Consider the following 23,526-nt stretch of genomic DNA (forward strand, 5'->3'; position numbering starts at 1 on the left):
TTCTGAAGTCCAGGGTCCGTATTCTGCTGCTCTCCTTTCTTCCTTGTGTCAGGATCCTGAACTCGACCATCACTGCCTCCCAGGTTCCCATCCACTTTAGCTTCCCCATCTAATTCTTCCCGGTTTGTGAGCAGCAGGTCAAGAAGAGCTCTGCCCCTAGTTGGTTCCTCCAGCACTTGCACCAGGAAATTGTTCCCTACACTTTTCAAAAACTTCCTGGGTCGTTTGTGCACCGCTGCATTGCTCTCCCAGCAGATATCAGGGTGATTGAAGTCTCCCATGAGAACCAGTGCCTGCGATCTAGTAACTTCCGTTAGTTGCAGGAAGAAAGCCTCGTCCACCTCATCCCCCTGGTCCGGCGGTCTATAGCAGACTTCCACCACGACATCACCCTTGTTGCTCACACTTCTAAACTTAATCCAGGGACTCTCCGGTTTTTCTGCAGTTTCATACTTGAGCTCTGAGCAGTCATACTGCTCTCTTACATACAGTGCTACTCCCCCATCTTTTCTGCCCTGCCTGTCCTTCCTGAACAGTTTATATCCATCCATGACAGTACTGAAGTCACGTAAGTTATCCCACCAAGTCTCTGTTATTCCAATCATATCATAATTCCTTGACTGTGCCAGGACTTCCAGTTCTCCCTGCTTGTTTCCCAGATATATGAAGTAAATGATATAAGAGCAGGTACAAATACATGAAAGGATGTGGGTTGCTTTACCAAGTGTTAGGTCAGTCTAACAAGATAAATCAATTAACAGCAGAAAACCAAGGGAAGAGAAATAACTTTTGAAGTGGTAAGAGAGTGGCCCATTAGAGACAGTTGACAAGAAGGTGTAGTAACAGTAGGGAGAAATTAGTATTGGGGAAATTAAGTTTCGATTTTGTAATGACCCAACCACTCCCAGTCTTTATTCAGGCCTAATCTGACGGTATCTAGTTTGCAAATTAATTCCAGTTCTATAGCTTCACGTTGGAGACTGTTTTTGAAGTTTTTTTGTTGAAGAATTGCCACTTTGAGGTCTGTTATTGAGTGACCAGAGAGATTGAGTGTTCTCCTACTGGTTTTTGAATGTTATGATTCCTGATGTCAGATTTGTGTCCATTTATTCTTTTGCATAGAGACTGTCCGGGTTGGCCAATGTATATGGCAGAGGGGCATTGCTGGCATATATCACATTGGTAGATGTGCAGGTGAACGAGCCCCAGATGGTGTGGCTGATGTGGTTAGGTCCTATGATGGTGTCCCCTGAATAGATATGTGAACAGAGTTGGCACCAGGGTTTGTAGCAAGGTTTGGTCCCTTGGCTGGTGTTTTTGTTGTGTGCTGGGTAGTTGCTGGTGAGCATTTGCTTCAGGTTGGGGGGCTGTCTGTAAGCGAGGACTGGCCTGTCTCCCAAGATCTGTGAGAGTGAGGGGTCGTCCTTCAGGATAGGTTGTAGATCCTTGATGATGCACTGGAGAGGTTTCAGTTGGGGGCTGTAGGTGACGGCTAGTGGCGTTCTGTTACTTTCTTTGTTGGGCCTGTCTTGTAGTAGGTGACTTCTTGGTACCCATCTGGCTCTGTCAGTCTGTTTCTCCACTTCACCAGGTTTCCCAGTGTTTGCTTTTGAAACCACAATAAGGGCCTATTCCACTGACATCAATAGAGTTTGTTAGGTGCTTTTGTAAACACTGCCTTAATCTCTAACCCTAACTTTGAATTCAGAGACACTCCCCTGTATTCTGTACCTCAACATCTATAATTTTGACAAAAATCTGATTCCCATGAGAAATGAAGTCCAAGGTCAACCATTCTAGTACAGTCCACAGAAAGCCAAGCCCTTATGCCATTTGCAGTGGCCATGTTAGAGGGGTTCTACCTAACCTATTACCTTACTGGTCAGGAGCAATCCTGAATAAGCCTTCCGTTTTCAGAGAACTAAGAATTACTGCAGTTAAAATTAATCTCAACATTACCATAACAGTTTCATTTTAACATAAGACGTATGCCCATCCATTTAGTAGATGTGTATGACTTCAGTAGATCCTAGTTTCTCAACTCAGAGGGTTATTGGATCGTATTGTTCCATCCTAAGGAAGTGAAGGACTGCTGAACAATAGATTTACAGCATTTACTCTCACTATTTTACTGTATTCACCTGCTGATATCTGTATCATTAGCATCAACACCACAAAAAGGAACTGCAAGACTCACCTTGTGACAGACGACAAGCACTAGTGACTTCCTGTCCATTTACAGTACAATATGCTCCCTGGACTGGCCGCAGCGTCACAATCCCACACTTGTTGTCTATAATACAATGGTTCCTCTCAATCCATTCACCCTGCAGAACTACAAATTGTAGGTCCTTTTTATTTGATCATTTTAGGTTTATTTTAAACTCTTTTCAACCTTTGCTTTAGAACAAAAGCTTCCAGTGCAGGTAAATATACTAACTACACAGTACTATGGTCAAAGAACAATCCTATGGCACCATATGGGAACCTAAATGTCTCCTCTCTGATTACTAGTTCAGGATCAGTTTTTGGAAAAGTTTACTGGTCTGAAAGTATTTGAACGGTTCTTCCAAAATGTGTCTATCCCTAGCACATTGTAAGCTATCAGGACCTGTAATCATGCTATATTTTCTATTTTAACTGTGACATTATTTTAATAGCTGATATTTCACTAACTACTAGAGCTAGAGCGTGATGATTTAATCAAAGCTGGGATTCCAAGCTGTTTCCAATTTCAGTATTAAACGTCAGTTTCTACTAGCTTTGGTACTTGAAATTGTTGCTGCTAAAAAATCACATCAGACATGAAGCGGGGGGACCAGATTAAAACTAAGTAACTTTAAGATCGAACATCCATGACCCAGCATAGCTGGAAAGAAATATATTGAACCACAGGAAAGCCAGTTTGCTAGTTTTTTTCTTTACAGCTTTTTTATTTGGGGGTGGGGGAGGCACTGATACAGGAATGAATACAGCAAGTTCTGGGCTTTGAACCACAATAATTTTCTATCCCTAATGTAAATTTACCCTACTTGGGAAAAACTTAAGTAGATTCTCAACTACTTTCATGGTGTTTCTTGACCCAATAAATAGCAGCAAAAATTAACTCTAACGCTTTATTATATAGCAAACCTACAAGCAGTTATTCTCTTCTCAACTTCTCACATGGAGACAGCTGGTAAAGAAAAATGACTATTAGAACGTGATGCTAGACAAGCAAAAGCACCTGGGTTGTCAGAACGCTATATAAAATCCTATGTAATCTCAGTCTCTTACCAATATCCTGCTCCTGGTCTGAATCACATCTTCCAATTTTGGTTGTTCCTTCCTAAAAGAGGGAAATAATTATTGTAAATTAGGTAAATTAAAAGTAATCTATTGAAAATGAAAAATGCATAAAAGTTCTCATGAATTCTGCCACAGTATCTTGGTAAATATTTCAGACAAGTTATCCCTGCCTGGGTTGATTAGAGCAGACTGTAGCTATTAGTTGTAATGTGTATGGAGTCTTAACCTTCAACTGCCCTCAGTTTTGTAATTGCTACGAATCACACTTAGTGCTTCGAAGCTCTGTTGTTACTTAAGCAGATGCTGCAACCAGCTGGATAATTTAAGTTGCTTGAGTTAGATGTTTTGCTTGCATGGTTGCTCTCATGCACAATTACTGTATTTAAACACACACACTGGTATCTGAGTTTTTCAAACAGGGTACTCAGATGCCCAGTGACCCAATCTGAGTGAGTAATTATGATAATTGTATGCACAAATAGCTGTGTGCGCAAAATGAGAAGCCAATTTTGAAAACATAGCCCAGAATGTAAATCTTCAAGGAGCAGCAGTTTACAGACAGACAGGCAGACAAGAACATAATCCCAACTCTTGAAGTATGGATGCAGTAAACTCACTACAATCAGAGAGTAATTGGTGTATGTAAATTTTCCATGGATGAATGAGTTCTAATATTTTTGTTCATTATTAAAGTTTAGGTGTCCCTATATATATATGAACAAATATTACATACAGTCACAATTTTGAGAAAAGAACAAAGTGTTACATAAAAAAATTCTCAGGGCCATCCAGTTCAAAAAAATAAATTTTGGGGCAGTTATGGAAGCAAGCTAATATTTATTATATTTTGACAAAGGAAATGTCAATAAAACATAAGGTCACAAATCAATATTCTGAATATGTAAACTAGCAATAAAGGCAGTGGACTCACATCCTGTCCATTATGTTCCTTTTTTTATTCCTTAGGAAAACAAAGTCAGGACATTTCTTAGTTCTGACAAGACACAATATCTATTTATTTCTAGCATATGTTTCAATAGTTCAGTAAGCTGATTTGTATACACACATTCTCTTAATAAGTTTATTTTAAAGAATATGTTACAACACAACCACATCTTGATAATCAGTGGTTTAGATTATATAAAAATTATTATTTGTACAGTGTCTGAAGTTTTCTGTGGTCCAACCAGAACAAATGAAAATATGGTCCTCGCCCCAAATAGCATACAATTTAATTCTAAACAAGAAGCAATATGAGAGCGCAACAATACATCAGGGCAGAAAAAGGAAGGAAGAGGTTTATAATAAGATGACAAGGTTACTTAGAGGGTAATAATGAATGACGTATAATCATGAGCATGTCTTCTAGTTTCTCAGCATCTGACGAGGAGGGGTGATTGTCACTCTCACCCCAGGGAGCTGGGGTAGGGTTGCCATCTGTCCAGTTTTTCTAGGAACTTCCCTTTTTTGTGGTAGCTGTCCCAGGAAATCTGTAAGGGAGCTCAGTACATACTGCCAGCTGTCCAATTTTATAGGCTCAGGATCATCCTGGTTGCCCAAGTTTTTATATCTCTGAGGTGACAACCCTAGGTTGGAGTCCATGTACACAGGGGTTGGGTAACAACTCCAAACTGCCAACCCAGCACAACCTTCTGCTTGGGTGGCTGAGAGGGGGTGAAGCTCATACACAAAGGCCTCTGTTGAGAGGTTGAAGGCTCTTTCCTCAGGGAGAAAAGGGGTTTAAAAAGCAACCTCCTAAGCGATCAAAGGTGCTAGCGAAGAGGAGTAGCGAACAGTAGTTTTGCGAGGGAGTTGAGAGAGGCATTCCTTCGTGGTCCAGCTCTCAAGCAGAGAAAGTCCCGCAACAAAATGAGACCACACAAGACAAAGTAAGCTACCAACGTAAGGAGAGTTCGGCTACAGTGAGAGAGTTCAGCAGCAGGGGGAGGAGACCGAGGGATTATAACAGAGCTATTAGAACAGTGGTTCCCAAACTGGGGTTCATGAACCCCTGGAGGTTGGCAGAACGTTACAGGGGGTTCCCCAGAAAAATTTCACTAATGGAGGCCAGAGGACCCCAGACATTGGAGGCAGCAGACGGGACCTGGTTGCAGGGCAGACAGCCCAAGCCCCAGGGAGAGCAGGGCCGAGCAGTTGAGGCTGGCAGCCCAAGCCCTGCCCCCATCAGCAGGGGAGCTGGCCGCCTGAACCCCAGCGCTCCACGCAAGGCTGACAGCCCGAGCCCCAGGGAGAGCGGGGCCGGGCAGTTGGGGCTGGCAGCCCGAGCCCTGCCCCCGTGAGCGGGGCAGGCGGCAGCCCGAACCCCAGCGCTCCACACGGGGCTGGCAGCCCGAGCTCAGGGGAGCTCAGTTGACAAGAGCGGTCAACGGGGTCCAGCAGCAGGAGCCCCACAGAGTGTGGAGGAAATTTAAACTTAAATCCCTGGAAATATTCCTTTTTAGGAGGGTGTTCATGAGATTTCACAATTTAGTGAAAGGGGTTCGTGGGCTGTTAAAGTTTGGGAACCACTGTATTGGAAGAATGTCAGAAAATCCCCCTAGAAAAGAAAAGGGGAATGAGGGGGAGAGAACCCAATACACCTAACATACATACTCTAAACTTAGGCCAATAAACCAACCCCTCCCCACCAATCAAAAATAACCAAATTAAAAAAAAGATGCAAGAGTAAAAATAGTGGCGGGCAGAAATTCAGCTGCAGAGTGGGAACTATCCAGTTTATTACACTGAATGCAGCATGTGAGATTACCTGCCTCAGGGGCAGGTGGTGTATGTGTGCATATGGTGGAAACAGCTCATGGCCATCAGAGAGAGAGTTTGGGCTCTTGAAGCCAGAGTAGCTGAAATGCAGGAGCTAAGGGAGACAGAGAGGTATGCAGAGAAGACTTTCAGGGACACAACAGAGCAGTTCCACTCTCAGTCTGACAGCCTCTGTGCTGTTCAAAAGGATGAAAGTCTCGAGGAAGGAGAACATCAAGCTGGAGCAGAGAAAAAAAAACTATTCAGTATTTGGGATCCTCCTTCCAGATGATGTCATGGTTTCCTCTTTTACTGTGGAGATCCCCTCCAGGGGGAGAGAACCCCAGTTACTAGGAAGAGCAAAGCAATAGTAACAGAGGATTTGATTATTAGAAATGTTGATAGCCGGGTTTGTGATGATCAGGAGAACCGCATGGTAAATTGCCTGCTGGGTGCAAAGGTTGTGGCTCTCACAAGACATCTGCAGTGCTGGGGAGGAGCCAGTGGTTGTGGTGCATGTGGGTACCAATGATATAGGCAAAGGTAGGAGAGAGGTTATGGAGGCCAAATGTAGGCTGCCAATTAAGACACTAAAGTCCAGGACCTCCACAGTACCATTCTCTGAAAAGCTTCCAGTTCTGTGCACCAGGCCCGAAAGACTGGCAGAACTGCAGGGTCTCAGTGTGTGGATAAACCGATGGTATAACCTATATGTTTTAGGTTTATTAGGAACTAGAGAACCTTCTGGAAAAGAAAGAGCACATACAGGAAGGACAGGCTCCACTTAAACCAAAATGAAACCAGATTGCTGGCGTGTACAATTACAAAGTTGTAGAGGATTTTTTAAAAACTAAGAGACAGCGGAAAGCCAGCCAGGCAGAGATGTCCCTTAGGGATGAGTTTATTAAAGGGAGAACTGTATATCCTAGTAAAGATGATAGGAAAGGAGTTGTTAATGTACAGATAGGAGCTAGTGAGCAGTAAAATGCTAAAAGTCTAATACTAAGATGGGTGAACTAGAATGCCTGGTATTAAATGAGAATATTGATATAATAGGAATCACAGAAACCTGGGGAAATGAGGATAATCAGCTGGACACGGTAATACAAGGGTACAAAATACACAGGAATGACAGAGTAGGTTGCGCTGGTGGGGGTGACACACTATATGTGAAAGAAAGCATAGAATCAAATAAAGTAAAAATCTTAAATGAATCAAACTGTACCACAGAATCTCTATGGACAGAAATTCCATGCTTGAAGAATAAGAATACAGCAGTAGGAATATTCTACCAATCGCCTGACCAGTATGGTGACAGTGCTTATGAAAAAAGAAAAGGAGTACTTGTGGCACCTTAGAGACTAACCAATTTATTTGAGCACAAGCTTTCGTGAGCTACAGCTCACTTCATCGGATGCATACCGTGGAAAATACAGAAGATGTTTTTATACACACAGACCATGAAAAAATGGGTGTTTATCACTACAAAAGGTTTTCTCTCCCCCCACTCAGTGATATTGGACAGGCTACAAAGGCAAAAAACACAATAATCATAGTGGATTTCAACTATTCTCATATTGACCTCAGAAAGGGCTGCAGAAACAACATTTCTAGACACTATAAATGACTGCTTCTTGGAGCAGCTTGTCCCAGAACCCACAAGGAAAGAGGCAATTCTTAATTTAGTCCTAAGTGAAGCAAAGGATCTGGTCCAAGAGGTGAATACAGCTGATTACATTATGGTCGCTATTACCAAGCAATTAAATTTAACATCCTTGTAGGGGTAAAAATGCCAAATAAACTCACCATAATAGCATTTAACTTCAAAAAAGGGAACTACACAAAAACGAGGAAGCTAGTTAAATGGAAATTAAAAGGAACAGTAGCAAGGGTGAAATGCCTGCAAACTGCATGGAAACTATTTAAAAACACCATAATAAAGGCTCAAACTAAAGTATACTGCAAATTTAAAAAAACAGTAATAGGACCAAAAAATGCCACTATGGCTATGTTATGGGGTGTTCATTCCACACCAGCCACTGAAGGGGTTAAGTTGGCTAATTGGACTAATTATCCACCTAGGCTGCAGTTTGAGGAGCAGCCAGGGAGCTATGACAACTAATTAAAGGATGAAGCTCACCTGGACAGGAATAGGCAGGGTTTGTATAAAGCCAAGTAGCTCAGGGCAGAAAGAGGCTGCTAGAGAGAGGCTGCAGTAACTCCCTGGGAGCAGGGAGGAGAGCAGAAAACCCAAGGGAGAATAAGCCCAAGAAGAAGGGTTAACCCAAGAGGAGTTATAGGGAAAGGAAGCCTGAGAGGGCAAGGTAGGAAGAAGTCCAAGGAAACAGCAGCAAGGGGTAGGACAGGGCAGACCCTGAGTGTTTTTTACAGGGCTCCTGGGCTGGAACCCAGTGTAGAGGGCATGCCTGAGTTCCCTTAACAGCCACTGGAAAGTGGCACAGGAGTGTGAGAGGTGCCAACCAGACAGCTGGTCTAGAGAGACTTGGCTACCCAGAAGGGGAGGACTATACAGTGATCTGGCTGGAGGGCTAAGTCACAAAGAGAGAGAGAGAGAGGTCACAGCTTGAGTAACTGATGGAAGAAAGCACCAGACCGGGTGAGAGTTGATCCCCAGAGCAGCCACAAAGAGGTACTATTTGTGGTGAGTGAACCCCCTTCCCAGGCTAAACAGAGTAGAAGAGGTGGTTAGAGGCAAAAAGGCATCCTTTAAAAATCAAATCCTACAGAGGAAAATACAAAGGAACATAAACTGTGGTAAATCAAGTGTAAAAGCATAATGAGGCAGGCCAAGAAAGAATGCAAAGGGCAACTAGTTAAAGACCCAAACTAACAGCAAAAAATATTTTAAGTACATCTGAAGCAGGAAGCGTGCCAAATAGTCCAAGTGGGGCATTGGACAACTGACGTGCTAAAGAAACACTCAAGGAAGACAAAGCCATTGTGGAAAAGCTAAATTAATTCTTTGCATTTGTCTTCACTGCAGTGGATGTGGGAGAAATCCCCAAACCTGAGCCATTTTTTTTAGGTGACAAACAACAGGAACTGTTCCAGGCTGAGGTGTTGGTAAAGGAGGGTGTGGAACAAAATGATAAACTAAATAGTAATAAGTCACCAAGACCAGATGGTATTCTCGCAAGAGTTCTGAAGGAACTCAAATATGAAATTGTAGAACTACTAATTCTGGTATGTAACCTATCAATTAAATCAGCATCTGCACCAGATGACTGAAGGATAGCTAATGTAGTGCCAATTTAAAAAAAAAAAAAAAAAAGGGCTTCAGAATTGATGCTGGCAATTACAGGCAGTAAGCCTAACCAGGCAAACTGGTTGAAACTATAGTCAAGAACAGAATCATCAGATATCTAGATAAACACAATATGTTGGGACTGAGTTAACACGGCTTTTATAAAAGGAAATGATGCCTCACCAATCTATTAGAATTCTCTGAGGGGGTCAACAAATATGTGGACAAGGGTGATCCAGTGGACATAGTGTACTTGGACTTTCAGAAAACCTTTGACAAGGTCCCTCACCAAAGGCTCTTAACCAAAGTAAGCAGTCATGGGATAAGAAGGAAGGACCCCTCATGGATCAGTAACTGGTTAAAAGACAGGAAACAAAGGATAGGAATAAATGGTCAGTTTTCACAGTGGAGAGAGGCAGATAGCCAAGTCCCCCAAGGATCTGTACAGGGACCCGTGCTATTCAACATATTCATAAATGATCTGTAAAAGGGAGTGAACAGTAAGGTGGCAAAATTTATAGATGATACAATGTCCAAGACTGACAGCTGAGATTTACGAAGGCACCTCATAAAACTGGGTGACTGGGCAACAAAATGGCAGATGAAATTCAATGTTGGTAAATGCTGAGTAATGCACATTGGAAAAAATAATTCCAGCTCTGCACATAAAATGATAGGGTCTAAATTACTTGTCACCACTCAAGAAAGAGATCTTGGAGTCACCCTGGATAGTTCTCTGAAAACATCTACTCAGTGTGCAGCAGCAGTCACAAAAGCTAACAGAATGATAGAACCATTAGGAAGGGGATAGAGAATAAGACACAAAATATCATAATGGCACAATATACATCCATGGTATTTGAATACTGAGTGCAGTTCTGGTTGCTCCATCTCGAAAAGGATACATTAGAATTGGGAAAAGTTCAGAGAAGGGCAATGACAATGATTAGGTGTTTAAACTTCATGGAAACTAATGGGATGTTACTTCCATTGTTTTCACTTATCTATATCCCATTATAATTTACACTGTGTACACGCCTGTAACTAAATAACTCATCAAACGAGAAAGAAGCTGTGTGGAATGCAAATGAAGAACTTTAACAGGAAAGTGCTAATTTCAAAGCAAGTGATCATTGTGCGTGACAACTGGAGGTCAAAGACTCTAAATTCATTCCTCACTCTCCTTCATTAAAGGAAGTGCCCACTTGGGTAATGACCCTGTCAGCTTGTTTTCTGTGAGAAGAAGCTATAAGCAAAGCTGCGAGTCTCTCAGAAGTCACGGATTCCGTGACTTTCCGGGACCTCCATGCCTTCCGCAGCCGTGCCAGCCACTGCTGGGGCAGCCCCTGGTGCCAACCACCCAACCCTAAGTTCTCTGTAAGCTATAAGCAGGCTATCAAGTGTCGCGCAGTTCAGGTGTCCTTCCGTCCACTGCCGTGTGTTGCTCCTGCCCTCTGCCTTGGAGCTGCTTCCAGGAGCCTCCTACTTGCTGTGCAGAGCAGGGAGGGGGGCTGATGTCAGGGTGATCCCCTCCCCTGTACCCCATCTCTATAGAGAGGGGGTGGCACAACAGGGCTCAGGATGGAGGGAGCTTGCTGGCAGATGCTCTTATGTCTGAACCTGCTGATCTACTTAAAAGGGCAACTGATCTACTTAAAGTGGGGTCAGTGTACTTCAAGGGGCAACGCACACACCTGCAGCATGTGTCTCCATTGCGCGCAGACCCTGTCTTTCAGACTCACCTCCCCATACATACTTGTATTGTTGTGGTGGTGGTTGTTACTTCTTGATACTTCTTTCAAAGTGTGTTGTTTTAGTGTTTTGACTGGTCTATGCATTTCATAATTTTTATTTCTCTTACTCTTAAATTTAATTCTTTGAATAGTGAGTTCTAAAATGCCTAACCTGTCCTGGCTAGAGTAATTATCCCTATGGTAACTTTTAAAAAATATTATATCTAGGTTTTTGGTTTCTACTGGTGGCGCACATCCACACATACCTCGATATGGTGCACATAACAAAATTCATTCCGCATATGGATGGAAAAAATTAGAGGGAACACTGCCTCAACCCCCTGCCCTGAGCTCCCCCCCCCCGCACTCAGAGCCCCTCATGGCCGTTCCTCCGCCTAGGAGCAGCAGGGACATGTTGACGCTTCTGGGGAGTCATGCGGAGCCAGGTAGGGAGCCTGCCGGCCCCGTGCCAACCACACTATAAAATGGACTTTGAATGAAGATCAGAAATGCCAGTTTATAGAGCTTTCCGGTTGGTAAAGTACCGGATAACACAGCTTTTACTGTATTAGGGAATATATTTTTGCACTTCAGTTTTGAAAACACATCTCTCAAAAGACTTTACTACACAAATGGACTAATCCTTTTTACACCAATACAAACAGATCCTACAGTTTAAACTTCAGACCCTAATGAGCTATTAAAATCAAAAGGAAAAAGATACTCTTCACAAAAGACAGCTAACAACAAGATGTCGCTAAGCTGTTGTAAAATCTACTGTATATGAAGTAGGACACAAGAAGAGAATAATGGAGAACACACTGCTTGCACAATATGATTCGAAGTTGGCTGCCTTTTCCTTCCCTGAAAAAAGTATAGAATAATGGTGCAGTGCTGTTGCACAAAAACATAAGGAACACTAAATTTTACCTTCTTGTTGTTCAGATGGAAGTAACAGACACCAGAGCCTAAAAGAGGCAAAGCACAAAGAAAAGAAAAGGCAGCATCTAGGAGCAAAGAAAGAGGGGACAAAGATGTTAGTGTAAGTGAAACAAACTTAATAAGAGGCCTTATATGAGTCCTATCGGTGAGCCTTCAGACTAGCTTTTCTCCATTAAAATGGAGATCTGTTAACCACTTTAGGTTTTGTCAAAAGTAGCACATGGAATACTTTACTGTTTGCAAATCAGTACATTATAATATGGAAGGACTAGCTTTAAAAAAGTGCGCTTTAAGTAGTAGTGACTACTTTCTATATACAGTTGAGATTAATGTTGTCAAAATTCAATATGAATGTCTACTAACATTGACATTTACAGCTGCATCACTAATACTTTCAATTATTTATTTTGAAATGGCTAACAAAAATAATTCCACAGACTACTTGTCAGTTACAATATCTATGTATTCTATGCCAATCAATGGAGGAGACCTTTAGTTGCATTCACCTCACTGGTAATACGCCTTCAAAGTAGTAGTAAAACTCTGCCTTTGGACTGCAGCACCAAAGCTGTAGGTATGCAATTTACAAGTTTATTTTATTTTATTTTTTTTTACAATGGAAGGAAGGATTATGCCTACATATTTCGTTCAAATAAAAGCATTCAGCTAGAAAATCAGGCACTTCAGACCAAATGTGAGAATGAATCACTGAAAAGATCCACAAGCACAAATTCCAAATGCTACAATTTCCAAATAAGAAAAATGTCAAAGCAAAGAGCAAGAACTCTTGAAAGATGCACCTTTGCAAGAAACAAATCACCCAGGCCAATTTTTCAAATGGGCTTCTAAACCTACACCTGCAAATTGAATACAAAACCCCATGTAACTACCCGATTTGTATGTACGTGTTCAGTATTTGCAGGCTCACATATAGAGGGTAATTTAAAAAATTGGTCTTTGGTATCTGAATTTGTTCCACAAAGAACACTGTGCATGGAGGGCATGGCCATTAAATGCAGGAATCCTTGAACAACAACATACTAAACTGTCTTGCAACTACAATCATGGGCCAACTATAAAAAAGTTGGCAGAGAAAAGGGTAAGTTATACCTCCTTGCTCCAATTACACCCCTTTGTGCCTCATGGGTAATTTATCACTCTGGAGTGCAAGCAGTTGCCTTTGTAGGGTTTCTGCGTGGTGCAGCTTTAATTTCCATCACAGCTCCATCAATGCAAAGCTGATGGGAGGTGCAGAATCAGAGCACTCACTGGTTGCCCTGACCATGCTCCCTTTCTAGCCAGTACTGGCCACTTTTTGGGTTGTCCTATCCTCAGAGTAATTGAAGTTACCGTTGCTTTGAGCACTTGCAATCTGACCTAATACAAATTTTGAACCCCTCAGGAACTCCACCAGAGGCGCGACCCAATGCCTTCTACAGCACTGATGTTAAAAGTAGGGCTGTCAAGCAATTAAGAAAATTAATCGCGATTAATTGTTCTCCAGCCGCAGCAGGCATGGGGAGGGCAGTTCGGATGAGCCCTGCAAGGGAGGGGGCTGCTCTGGTGAGCCCCTGCCCTGGCTGTCCTGTTTTTACTTGAAAAACGCAGGAATGAGAACTACCTTACTTTCTGTAGCCTCCTTTTCCGGCCCTCTGGTGGCGGCTTGTATTACTGCGCCTGACCAGACAGGTTCTTTGGAGCAGCTCATGCTGCCCTCCCACCCAAAGGGTCTGCGATTAATGTGCATTAAAGAAATTAATGCATTAATTGTGCTGAGTGTTTATTGTAGGCATTAACAGCAGTTAATTGTCAGCCCTAGTTAAAAGCTATACCATTTTTAAGTCAAAAATCACATTTTAAACTAACAGTGCTTTTCTGTTTTCTGAAGCAGGTTTCATAGGCATCTAAAGCAGGTTTTTGCTCTGGTGGAGCAATATATTCTTCCTCCACGGCAATTAACACACACAGTAGAACAGCATAATTGCATTCTCAGTATGTTCTATGTGATGTAATTGTAACGGTTGGTCCTAGGATATCAGAGACACAAGGTGTGTGAGGTAAAATCTTTTATTGGACCAACTTCTGCTGGTAAGAGAGACAAGCGTTTGAGCCACACAGAGCTCTTCTTCAGAGCCTTCAGAAGAGCTCTGTGTGTGGCTCAAAAGCTTGTCTCTCTCACCAGCAGAAGTTGGTCCAATAAAAGATATTCCCTCACCCACCTTGCCTCGACAAAATGTTCTTGCCATTTGAAAAGGCCTGTTGCTTACAGGCTAGTTTAAGACAAGGAAGGAGTTAGTTTAGAAAAGGAAAAAGAAAAATACATTGCTCATAGGAATTGTTAATACAGATGTGGCACACCATTCCTGAACTGGATCCCAGCATACAGCACTCTTTTACAGGAGCTCTCAGAGACAGTTGCTGGACTTGACAACTGGATTAATACATGTAATAAGAAAAGAAATCATGTAATAATAAATAAGTAATGTGAGTGACAGTTCAAAGTGTACACCATTATTTACCATAACAACGATGGCAGTTACCATGATTCATTTTGAATTTCAGTTTTAGATTAGTTGAAAATCAAAGAGAGGAAGACATAAAACTAGTATTATAGAGCAAAATATTTAGACTACAGAGATAACATTAAAGGACAAGAAAGCTGGTAACAGTTCCCTCAAACACATTTTTGTTTGTGCTGGAAAACCAGGTTAACATATAACCTGACAGGTTTTTCGAAGGATGAATTATCCCAGACAGTATTCTCCACAACGTCACACAAAGAAAAAAGCATTGCCCTAATCAATAATTGTGATCATCGCGCTGACCTGATCTCCAAGTCATGTTTGCTGTCAGAAAAAAAGTTAGGATTCTAAAGAAGGAGGAGGGTTTGCAGCATTTTCTGTCAAAGATAAATGTCAGTGAAACAAATGCATGTTGCAAACCACCTTTTGTCTATAGCAGGCAAGCTAGATGTGCCAAGTCACTGTTTGCCAGTACTAGCTTGTGGCATCAAACAGTTAAAGTGGCATGCTGCAGCCAAAAAAACCAGGTGTCTAAAACACTGGGTAAAATTTTCAGATGTGCCTAAGAATGAGATTTTTAGAGATATTTAAGCACCTAAAGATGCAGATAAGTGCTTAGTGGGATTTTCAAAAGCAGCCAGGTAGATAACTCTCATTGGTTTCAATGGGAAATCATAAAAATCAATGGCAGCTAAGTGCTAGGCACTTTGAAAGTCCCACCAGAAGCTTATCTGCCTGTTTAAATACTTTTCAGAATCAGACCGGAGTGACCTAGAAGCCTAAGTCCCATTTTAAAAAGTGGTTTCTACTGGGAGGACTTGCAGTGAGACTTTGCTCCTAAGCAAAGTCCTGGGCTCCCTGGGTGACTCTTACCACAGCCTGGCTCTGGCTTCCAGCCTGGCCAGAGGGTAGGGCCTCGGGGAGAAGACGAGGTGCCGGTGGTGGGCCACAGTTCTGGCACGGATAGCCCCACCCCCCAACTTCTACACAGGTTCTGGTGTTCCTGGCTACTACCATCACTCATTCCATGTGAAGGCTGTAATAACATGTTTATGTTATAACACCTGGCCAAATTTTAAGCTTCTGCATGTATACTTTGACACAAACAATTAATCCTGTGACAGATATGGCAATTTCCTGCAATGTTTTAGGGAAATCTTAGTGTATTAATCTTTTGCATCATTGTGGGCCACGGATTGTATGTAATACCATGGGGGAGGCTGACCACTGCCTTCCAGAAACTAAGCACAGTGGAGGGTGAATACGCAAATTCACTCCAGAGAAGTACCACCACCCGGACAGGCACATATAAAGTATTTCGAAGTTGATTCTACAGAGACCCAAAGACAAAGAGGAGACTTTTGGATAAATAGCCTGAGTTCAAACTGACTTGGGGCCTTTGTTCTGATCCAGCAAACGGACAGAACCTTCTATCCCAGGGGGTCCAATCCCTGGGAAAAACTGGAAGGACTTTGGCCTACTAAGGTCCCATAAAACTGATGGGTAACATCTGGAAAGCTTTTAGCATGCACACAAGAACTTTTATTCTTTTCTATATGTTTTCTCTGTAATGCTTTCACCTTAAGAATAAATGTGCTTCCTTATAAAGGGCTGTGTAGTAGCTTATAACTGCTGGCAATTATGCTAAAACACAGATGTTGGCTTGTTTAGGCAGTCTGACTTGCTAGGGATCACACAATGTAGGCAGGGAACTGTGCAGCCTGGAAAAAAAAAACTGTTCAGGAGGGAGAGAGACATGGGTCTCTGCCCAAGAGAGGTGACAGCTTGAGGAGCCTGGAGCCTAGAATGGGTGCCCATGCTGGACCATGGAGGGGGAATACAGGAACAGTTGCCCTGAAATGCTACTGAGCCCACAAAAAGTGACATGCACCCATTCTGTGTGCGCAAACAGTTGCTTGCATGCGTATCTGGGCAGCTGGGCACCTAGTTTGCTTTTGCATGTATGCACACACACTTTTCCATAAGTTTTGCATATGCACTGATAAAGGTCATCTTAATATTCAGCTGAATGCATCTTGTTTTGTACAGATGGTGGAGAACAGATGGTTTCCCCTTTGTTTTTTACTGTTGTCCTGTTACCAATGTGACTGTCTTTTTGTAGAGTTTTTGGTGTGTGTCTTGCAATACAGCTTTTTGCAGTTTGATAATTGCCGTTGTAATGCCACCCAATCGAGTTCTCTATTCCTAAAAGGAAAGACACCTATTGCAAGTCCAACAAAATGAAAGAAGTGATTATATTATCTCACCCTGAGATGATAAAGCACAACTCCGGTACTGAGGATATCATCATTCACTGCCATTAAATGAGGTAAATTGGAATCTATTATCACTCCAGCTTTTTCTTTGTTGATGTCCACACTGTATTCTTCCATTATGGCTTTCCTGCCAGTCCACTTATCGCTCCAGTCTTTGGTCAGCTGTTCAATCTTAAGGAAGGTCAGAAAAGGAAGTTAACACTAAAGATTTTATTTACACAGCAAGTTAGGTATATCTCAAAATATCATTTTTTCCCAAAAGGACAGCTTCCCTTTTGCCGATGCAATTTACTCTTGCAAAATTTCTATCTTCCACTGAATTGTGGGTGCAAACCTGGGTACTTCCAATTCTAGGTGAAAAGCACATCACTAGACACAAAATTAGAATTGCACCTGAAATGTATTTCATGTGCGCAAAAATGCAGGTGAATGTTGCACCAATCCAAGGGGAAATGGCGACTTAGCTCAGAGGTTCTCAAACAGTGGTCCGTGGACCACCAGTGGTCCACGAGCTCCATTCAGGTTGTCCACGGATAGTTCCCTTTAAGGTGTGCGCCTGGGTAGGTGCACATGAGAGAATGAAGGGCCACCCACCTAATTAATGGAGCCATGCATGCATGGCTCCACTAATTAGGTGCCTGGACCCTGGAGAAGATGCACATGTAAGGTGAGGTGGTGGCCTTGGAAGGAATAGGGTGTAGGTGGCAGTGGGGTGAGAAGAGCGGGTGGGGGGAAATTTGGGATCTGCAGGGCTGCGGCGGCCAGAGAAAGAGGTGACTTTCCCCAGCTCCAGGGCTGCAGCTGCCAGCGAGAAAACCCCCTCCTTCCCAGCTGCAGCTCGGGGGCGGCCGCGGCAGGAGAGAGAAGCAGAGACCCCCACTCCTTGCCAGTCCCAGCTCAGGAGCTGCTGCGGCAGGGAAGAGAGGACACATCCATTGCATGAGAAGGGTAAGACTACTGATATTAAAATATGAGTGGTGTGCTTTTGTTTGTAGAACAAAAAAAAAACACATTAATTTTTATTAAGGTTTTTTTATATAGCACTTATATCCAAAGCACTTTACGAAAGTTAGCTAACGGTACAAACAACATTTGGAAAGATCGTTAAGTGGTCCGCTGAGACCCTCAGCAATTTTCAAGTGGTCCGTGGAAAAAAAAGTTTGAGAAACACCAACTTAGCTCATTCAAAACTTACTCCAAAATATCAAAGGATACATTCTCAAGGTGTTTTTCATAACCTTTAAAATAATCTTTGTTTGTGTTGTTATAACCCCCACTGAACTTTAAAATTAAGATCTTCAAATCCACTCCAGGTTAGTGGTGATTTCTTGTCCTTAATGTTATCTCTGTAGTCTAAATGTCATTAACCATTTGATAATTGTACAGCAACTTTATGAAATACATTGGTGGTCTCAGTTCAGGTCTTAAAGGACAAGTGTCCATATCACAAAACTACAATCACATTTGTCACAGGTTTTGATGGTCTTAGCAGAGAGGTCAATGACAGACTAGACCATGATGACTTAAAGGGACACTGTCAACTTGAGTTTTTCAAAACTGACCAATTTTTGAAGACTTCAATTCTAGCAGAACATTCTTTAAATCGTGATTGTTATGAAATATTTCTCTAAAAACAAAAGTTGAGCGTTTTTCTGCACCCTTGCTGATAATTATGAAGTTTTCTTTTGCTAGTCAATTAGTGCTATACTCATGGACTGTACAGGGAAAACAGTGGAACAGTCAAAAGCACAATTTAAACAAACTTTAAAAAGGGAAAGTGCTTTTTGTTTTTTTGCTAAATTCTGTAAGTTACAGTAATCTTGGGTGCTACTTGTAACAAACAGTAGATACAAAAAAGTCATACAGATATTAGATTAAGTTGACAAGTGTCCCCTTTATTACACCCCCAAGATGTGGTCTTTCAAGGTGAGGATTGACAGTGAACTGATGGGGCAGCGGGGGAAGCTTGCACTGCTGCTGACCAAGTCTGTTTGGTGAGAGGCAGAGCTTCAGCCCTATGCTCTTTAGGAGTTCTGCAAGACCAAAGCTCTTCTGCACTCAAATGGAGCTCGGAAGTTAACCCCTCAGGAAGTACTTGCAGACAACAGAATTATCACTTTTCATTGTTTCAGTCTTCCTAACCACTTCAGGGAGAAGGGTAGAAAACTCCTCTCCTTGAAGTCCACTTGGTACCTCAACTCATACAACTAATTTACCTGAGAAGCACATTGTTTCTACAGTGATTGGTGCTACAGAAAACTCTAAAATGGCCAGGTTACATAGATATGAAAACTATACCATGTACTATTAAGGACATTTTAAATGCTTGTTGAGAATTGAATGCACTACACCTGCCATTCAGTAGAATGGAAGTTTTATGAAAGACTTGCTGAAAAATATGGATATTCCACCAGCAGGCATAAAAGCGTTAATATGGGAACATTTTCACTGTTTAAAAAAGATGTCACTGTCCCTATCAAAGTGTGTGCGAGGGGAGATTAATAAAATATACCCACCTTCATTTCATTCTGAAGAACCAATTCTGTCAGATTTCCATCTCTGTCATCACTCCAAGAAGGGCTAGAATTCCTCTGTACAAACAAATATTACAGAAATCTGTCTGTTTTCTTACTCACAACTCAGGCAGGCAAGTTCTGTCAAACACTCTGATTTCAGAGAAGTGAAGCAACAGAAGTAAAGATAACGTAGGCAGACATTTGATTTTACCCTCCAAATTTACTCAGGAAATACTTTCTAGTTACTTACTCCTTGTATGATACTGTGAAAGAATAGTTAAATACTGCTTTTGCACTACCCTGTCTCTGTGTGGGGAAGCTCAGAGCTAGTGTAGTCTTGGCCTCTACCTGCAAGAGGAGTAGTGACACAAATGTGCTAAAGCTCCCAACTGGTCCAAATGAAGCACCAAACATGCAGGAAAACAACAAAGAATGCTAGCTGTATTTTATGTTTCAGAGTTGGTTCCCATCGTCTCTCAGGGAGCGCAGACTACGTTCTAACCCAGGGGCAGGCAAACTTTTTGGCCTGAGGGCCACATCGGGTTTCCGAAATGGCATGGAGGGACAGTTAGGGGAGGCTGAGTCTCCCCAAACAGCCAGGCATGGCCTGGCCCCCGTCCCCTATCCGACCACCCCTCTACTTGCTCCCTGACAGCCCCCCCAGGACTCCTGCCCCATCTACCCGTTCCCTGTCCCCTTACTGCCCCCGGACTCCCCACCTCATCCAACCTTTCCTCTCATTCCTGACTGCCCCCCTGGGACCCCTGCCCCATCCAACCATCCCTTCTCCCTGTCCCGTGACTGCCCCCAGAACCCCTGCCCCTGACTGCCCCCTCTCCTTCCTGACTGCCCCCCCAATCAACCCCACTGTTCCCCGCCCTCTGACCGCCCCAACCCCTGTCCACACCCCTGCTCCCTGACCACCACCCTGAACTCCCCTGCCCTCTAGCCAACCCGCCCTGCTCCCTGCCCCCTTACTGCACTGCCTGGAGCACTGGCGGCTGGTGGCGCTACAGCCGCGCAGCCCGGAGCACCAGGACAGGCAGCCGATAGAGCCGGCCACGCCACCTGCGCAGCACAGAGCACTGGGTCAGGCCGCAGCTCTGCAACTGCACTGCTGCCCAGACCATTGTGCTGGTGGCGCAGTGAGCTGAGGCTGCGGGAGAGGGGGAACAGCAGGTGAAGGGCTGGGAGCTAGCCTCCCGGACCAGGAACTCAGGGGACTGGCAGGAGGGTTCTGCGGGCTGGATGTGGCCCATGGGCCGTAGTTTGCCCACCTCTGTTCTAACCCTAAACTACCTATTAGTCATTTTCTTAGAAAAGGACTATGACAAGTGTGGTGGTGCTCTTTATTAATTATTAATATTCTATCTGGTTTTGTTACTAGCCTGGTGCTCCTGTACTGTATAATGGAATGTATATTTCACTGTAGGGGTCTGCTTGGCTAGCCAAATCAGCCTATCCATCCTAGAGATTGAGAGGAGGCCCTTTCTAATAATTGCTTAACAGCTTATGCTTAAGGGTCATTAAGAAACAATACCAGAGAGTGTAGCCTTTCTGGCAGAGGTGCAGCTGCTGCAAAACCATGATAAAGACACTAAAAGAATTAATAGAGTCATTCCCTCCCAGTCCCATTCAACAAATGTAAAGAAAGTTGTAACACATAAAATTATGGTTATATAGCTACCAAAATCATTACTGAGGGTTCAGTTAAGATAAGAATTCATACATACCAGTTCAAAGCTCATCAGCATAGTTTTTAATCTATCTATTTCCTCTCGGAGTTCTCTAATCAGTTTTACATTTGCATCCTGAAACATTAAGAGATGATTATCAATCATACTTAAAAATAATAATCTAGTAAAAGAAGACAATGACTTCCCTTACAGATGGTTATTCCAAAACAACTCTGTTAAGAAAGGACGTTAAAATAAAATTCAGATTTTCTATGGGGGGGGAGGGTGTGAATTTTAAATAAAAGCTGCCATTCCTTACATTGTTCCCCAATTATTGTAGAGCTCTTAGGATACCTCTGTCTCCCTGCTGCCAGAGCCTCTCTCTTCCATGGTGAAAGGTGCAAGCAGCAGGCAAGGCTCTGGCAGGGGAAAGGTAGCAGGGAAAGGCTCTGGCACCTCACTGCTGCCAGAGCTTTCCCTGATACCAAAGCCTTTCCTCACCACAGAGAGTCTGCTGGAGCCTTTCCCTGCTGCCTCCCCACTGCTGGAGCCTTTCACTGTGGCGTGTAGCTAGACATGTGGTTGCTTGTTCTCTACACACTCCTGTAAGCGCAGATGTAGCCTAAGTGACTTGCCCAAGGTCACACAGGAAGCCTATGATGGAGCAGGGAATTGAACCCAGGTCTCCCAAGGCTTAGAATTTGTCTGCACTTACAGCACTGCCGCAGTGCAGCTGAACCGTTGTAGCAGTTAGTGAAGACACTATCTATGTTGATGGGAGAGCATCTCTCAGCGGCGTAGGCACTCCATCACCCTGAGAGGCAGTAGCTATGTCAATGGGAGAAGCCCCCCCATTGACATAGCACTGACTAGAACAGGAGTTAGATCGGATTAACTGTGTCGCTCAGGGGTGTCGATTTTCCATACCCCTGGGAAACGTAGTTATACCAACATAATTCTGTACTGTAGACCAGGGCTTAGGCTAATGCCCTAACCAATGAGCCATCCTCTCTCTCCAATAACACTGTACAAGGAAACAAAAAGGACATTTATTCTAGAATCTACTGTACTTCTGTAGACTCCCTCAGGAACCATAAAATACAGAAGGCTTTTCATCAAAGGACTCAGTCTCCAAGAAGGAGAACACACATGTAGGAAGGAGATAACTACGGGCCCAATTCAATGCTCATTGAAGTTCAAGGACTCATACAAATAGTCACACAAGTAGTGCCGTTTGAATGTAATGGGACTACTCCCATGTATAGGTACTGCTTATGAGTCCTAATAGAACTGATCCTGCAGCCCTCACTCCTGCACAAATTTCAAGGGTAATTTTGCCTGAATCCGGATTATAGAACCAAGGCAATGTAGTATTATGATTGGGGCTCTTAGCAACACCTATAATTAATGTTGCCTGACACTTCCCATTATAAGATCTTGTTTTCAGTTCTTAAAACTTTGCCAAATTTTAACCATTTGGGCTCAAATTTTCCATGCCTCATCTTTCTGCTTCAGGATTAAAAAAAAAATAGAATAAAAAAAATAAAAAATATTTCAGCCAAAATGGTTTAACCATTTCCAAGAATAATGCTAGAAAAAAAAATACATTTTGCCCATGTTAAAAAAATAAAATAAAGAGCTTTCCTTTGAAAAGATCTAGTGCCCCCTATGTTTTGGGCTTGAAATCTGGCAAGGGGTTGGCTTTATGTCAGGAATGTGCCATTTGCCATCCTTGACAAATTCAGCCCAAATTGGGTCAAGCTATAAGCCTCTGAAAAACTGCGGTTCACACATGTTCAGAAGAGACTTCTTTGATTTTAGCAGCTAAAAGCTCTGAAGATTCTGTCCTCGCTGAACAGAGCTCTTTTGTGTGACATGCACCATCCCCACAGAGCAACTTAGAATGCGCCAGCCCAGGGCTACAGGGGCAAAACTGAACTTTCCCTGAAATTACTGCTCCATGGTAGGGTGGGGTCAGTCACTGGAACTGAGAGCAGGGAGTCTGTCTCTCCTGCTCTCAATGATCCCTCATGCTAGCACCCATGCAGAGTGGAGGAGGAAGCTGTCTGACTTGAATGCAGAGGGGACAAAAGCTGGATGGAGTGCAGGGGGAAGGATAGGAGCAAATCAGGCCAAGGAGTCTGGTTAGACTAGGACTGGAGGTGGGTAGGCAGAGAAATTGTGGCAACTGGAATTGGTGGGCAAGGAAACTGGGAGCCAAGAGGGAGGGGAGGCTGGAAATGGTTGGGCAAGGAGACTAGGACTGGGAGCCAGTGACGGAAATGTGTGGGATGCAGACCCAGTGGACTGGGAGTTAGAGGACATCAAGATCAGAAAAGGAGCTTGGGGGAAGCTGGGACTGGCTGACCAAGGAGGCGGGAACTAAGAAATTGGAGTCAGGAGAGGAACAGAGGGGATAAATCCAACCAAGACCCGGGATGCCAGGGAAGAACTAGAATTGGCAGAGCAACTCTATTGGCAGAGCAATTGGGATAAGGAGCCAGGAAAAGGTGAGACTGAGGCAAGGAGCCAGGGAGGTGGTATGGGAAGA

The 23,526-nt window shown here is 43.2% G+C and overlaps 1 protein-coding gene across 1 annotated transcript in view; it reads right to left on the bottom strand.

Annotated features, from left to right (window-relative positions):
* Window positions 1-23,526, bottom strand: part of STARD9 (StAR related lipid transfer domain containing 9) — a 201,391-nt gene that overhangs the window by 58,019 nt on the left and 119,846 nt on the right. Inside the window, exons 14-18 of the mRNA XM_037900384.2 lie at window positions 21,033-21,110; window positions 19,300-19,374; window positions 16,775-16,954; window positions 3,277-3,328; window positions 2,198-2,335 (exon numbers count right to left, since the gene is read on the bottom strand). Of these exons, the coding sequence (XP_037756312.1) occupies window positions 2,198-2,335; window positions 3,277-3,328; window positions 16,775-16,954; window positions 19,300-19,374; window positions 21,033-21,110 (523 nt within the window). The remainder of the gene's footprint in view (window positions 1-2,197; window positions 2,336-3,276; window positions 3,329-16,774; window positions 16,955-19,299; window positions 19,375-21,032; window positions 21,111-23,526) is intronic.

This window comes from Chelonia mydas, chromosome 6 (genome assembly GCF_015237465.2).
Source record: "Chelonia mydas isolate rCheMyd1 chromosome 6, rCheMyd1.pri.v2, whole genome shotgun sequence".
Lineage (NCBI taxonomy): Eukaryota > Metazoa > Chordata > Testudines > Cheloniidae > Chelonia > Chelonia mydas.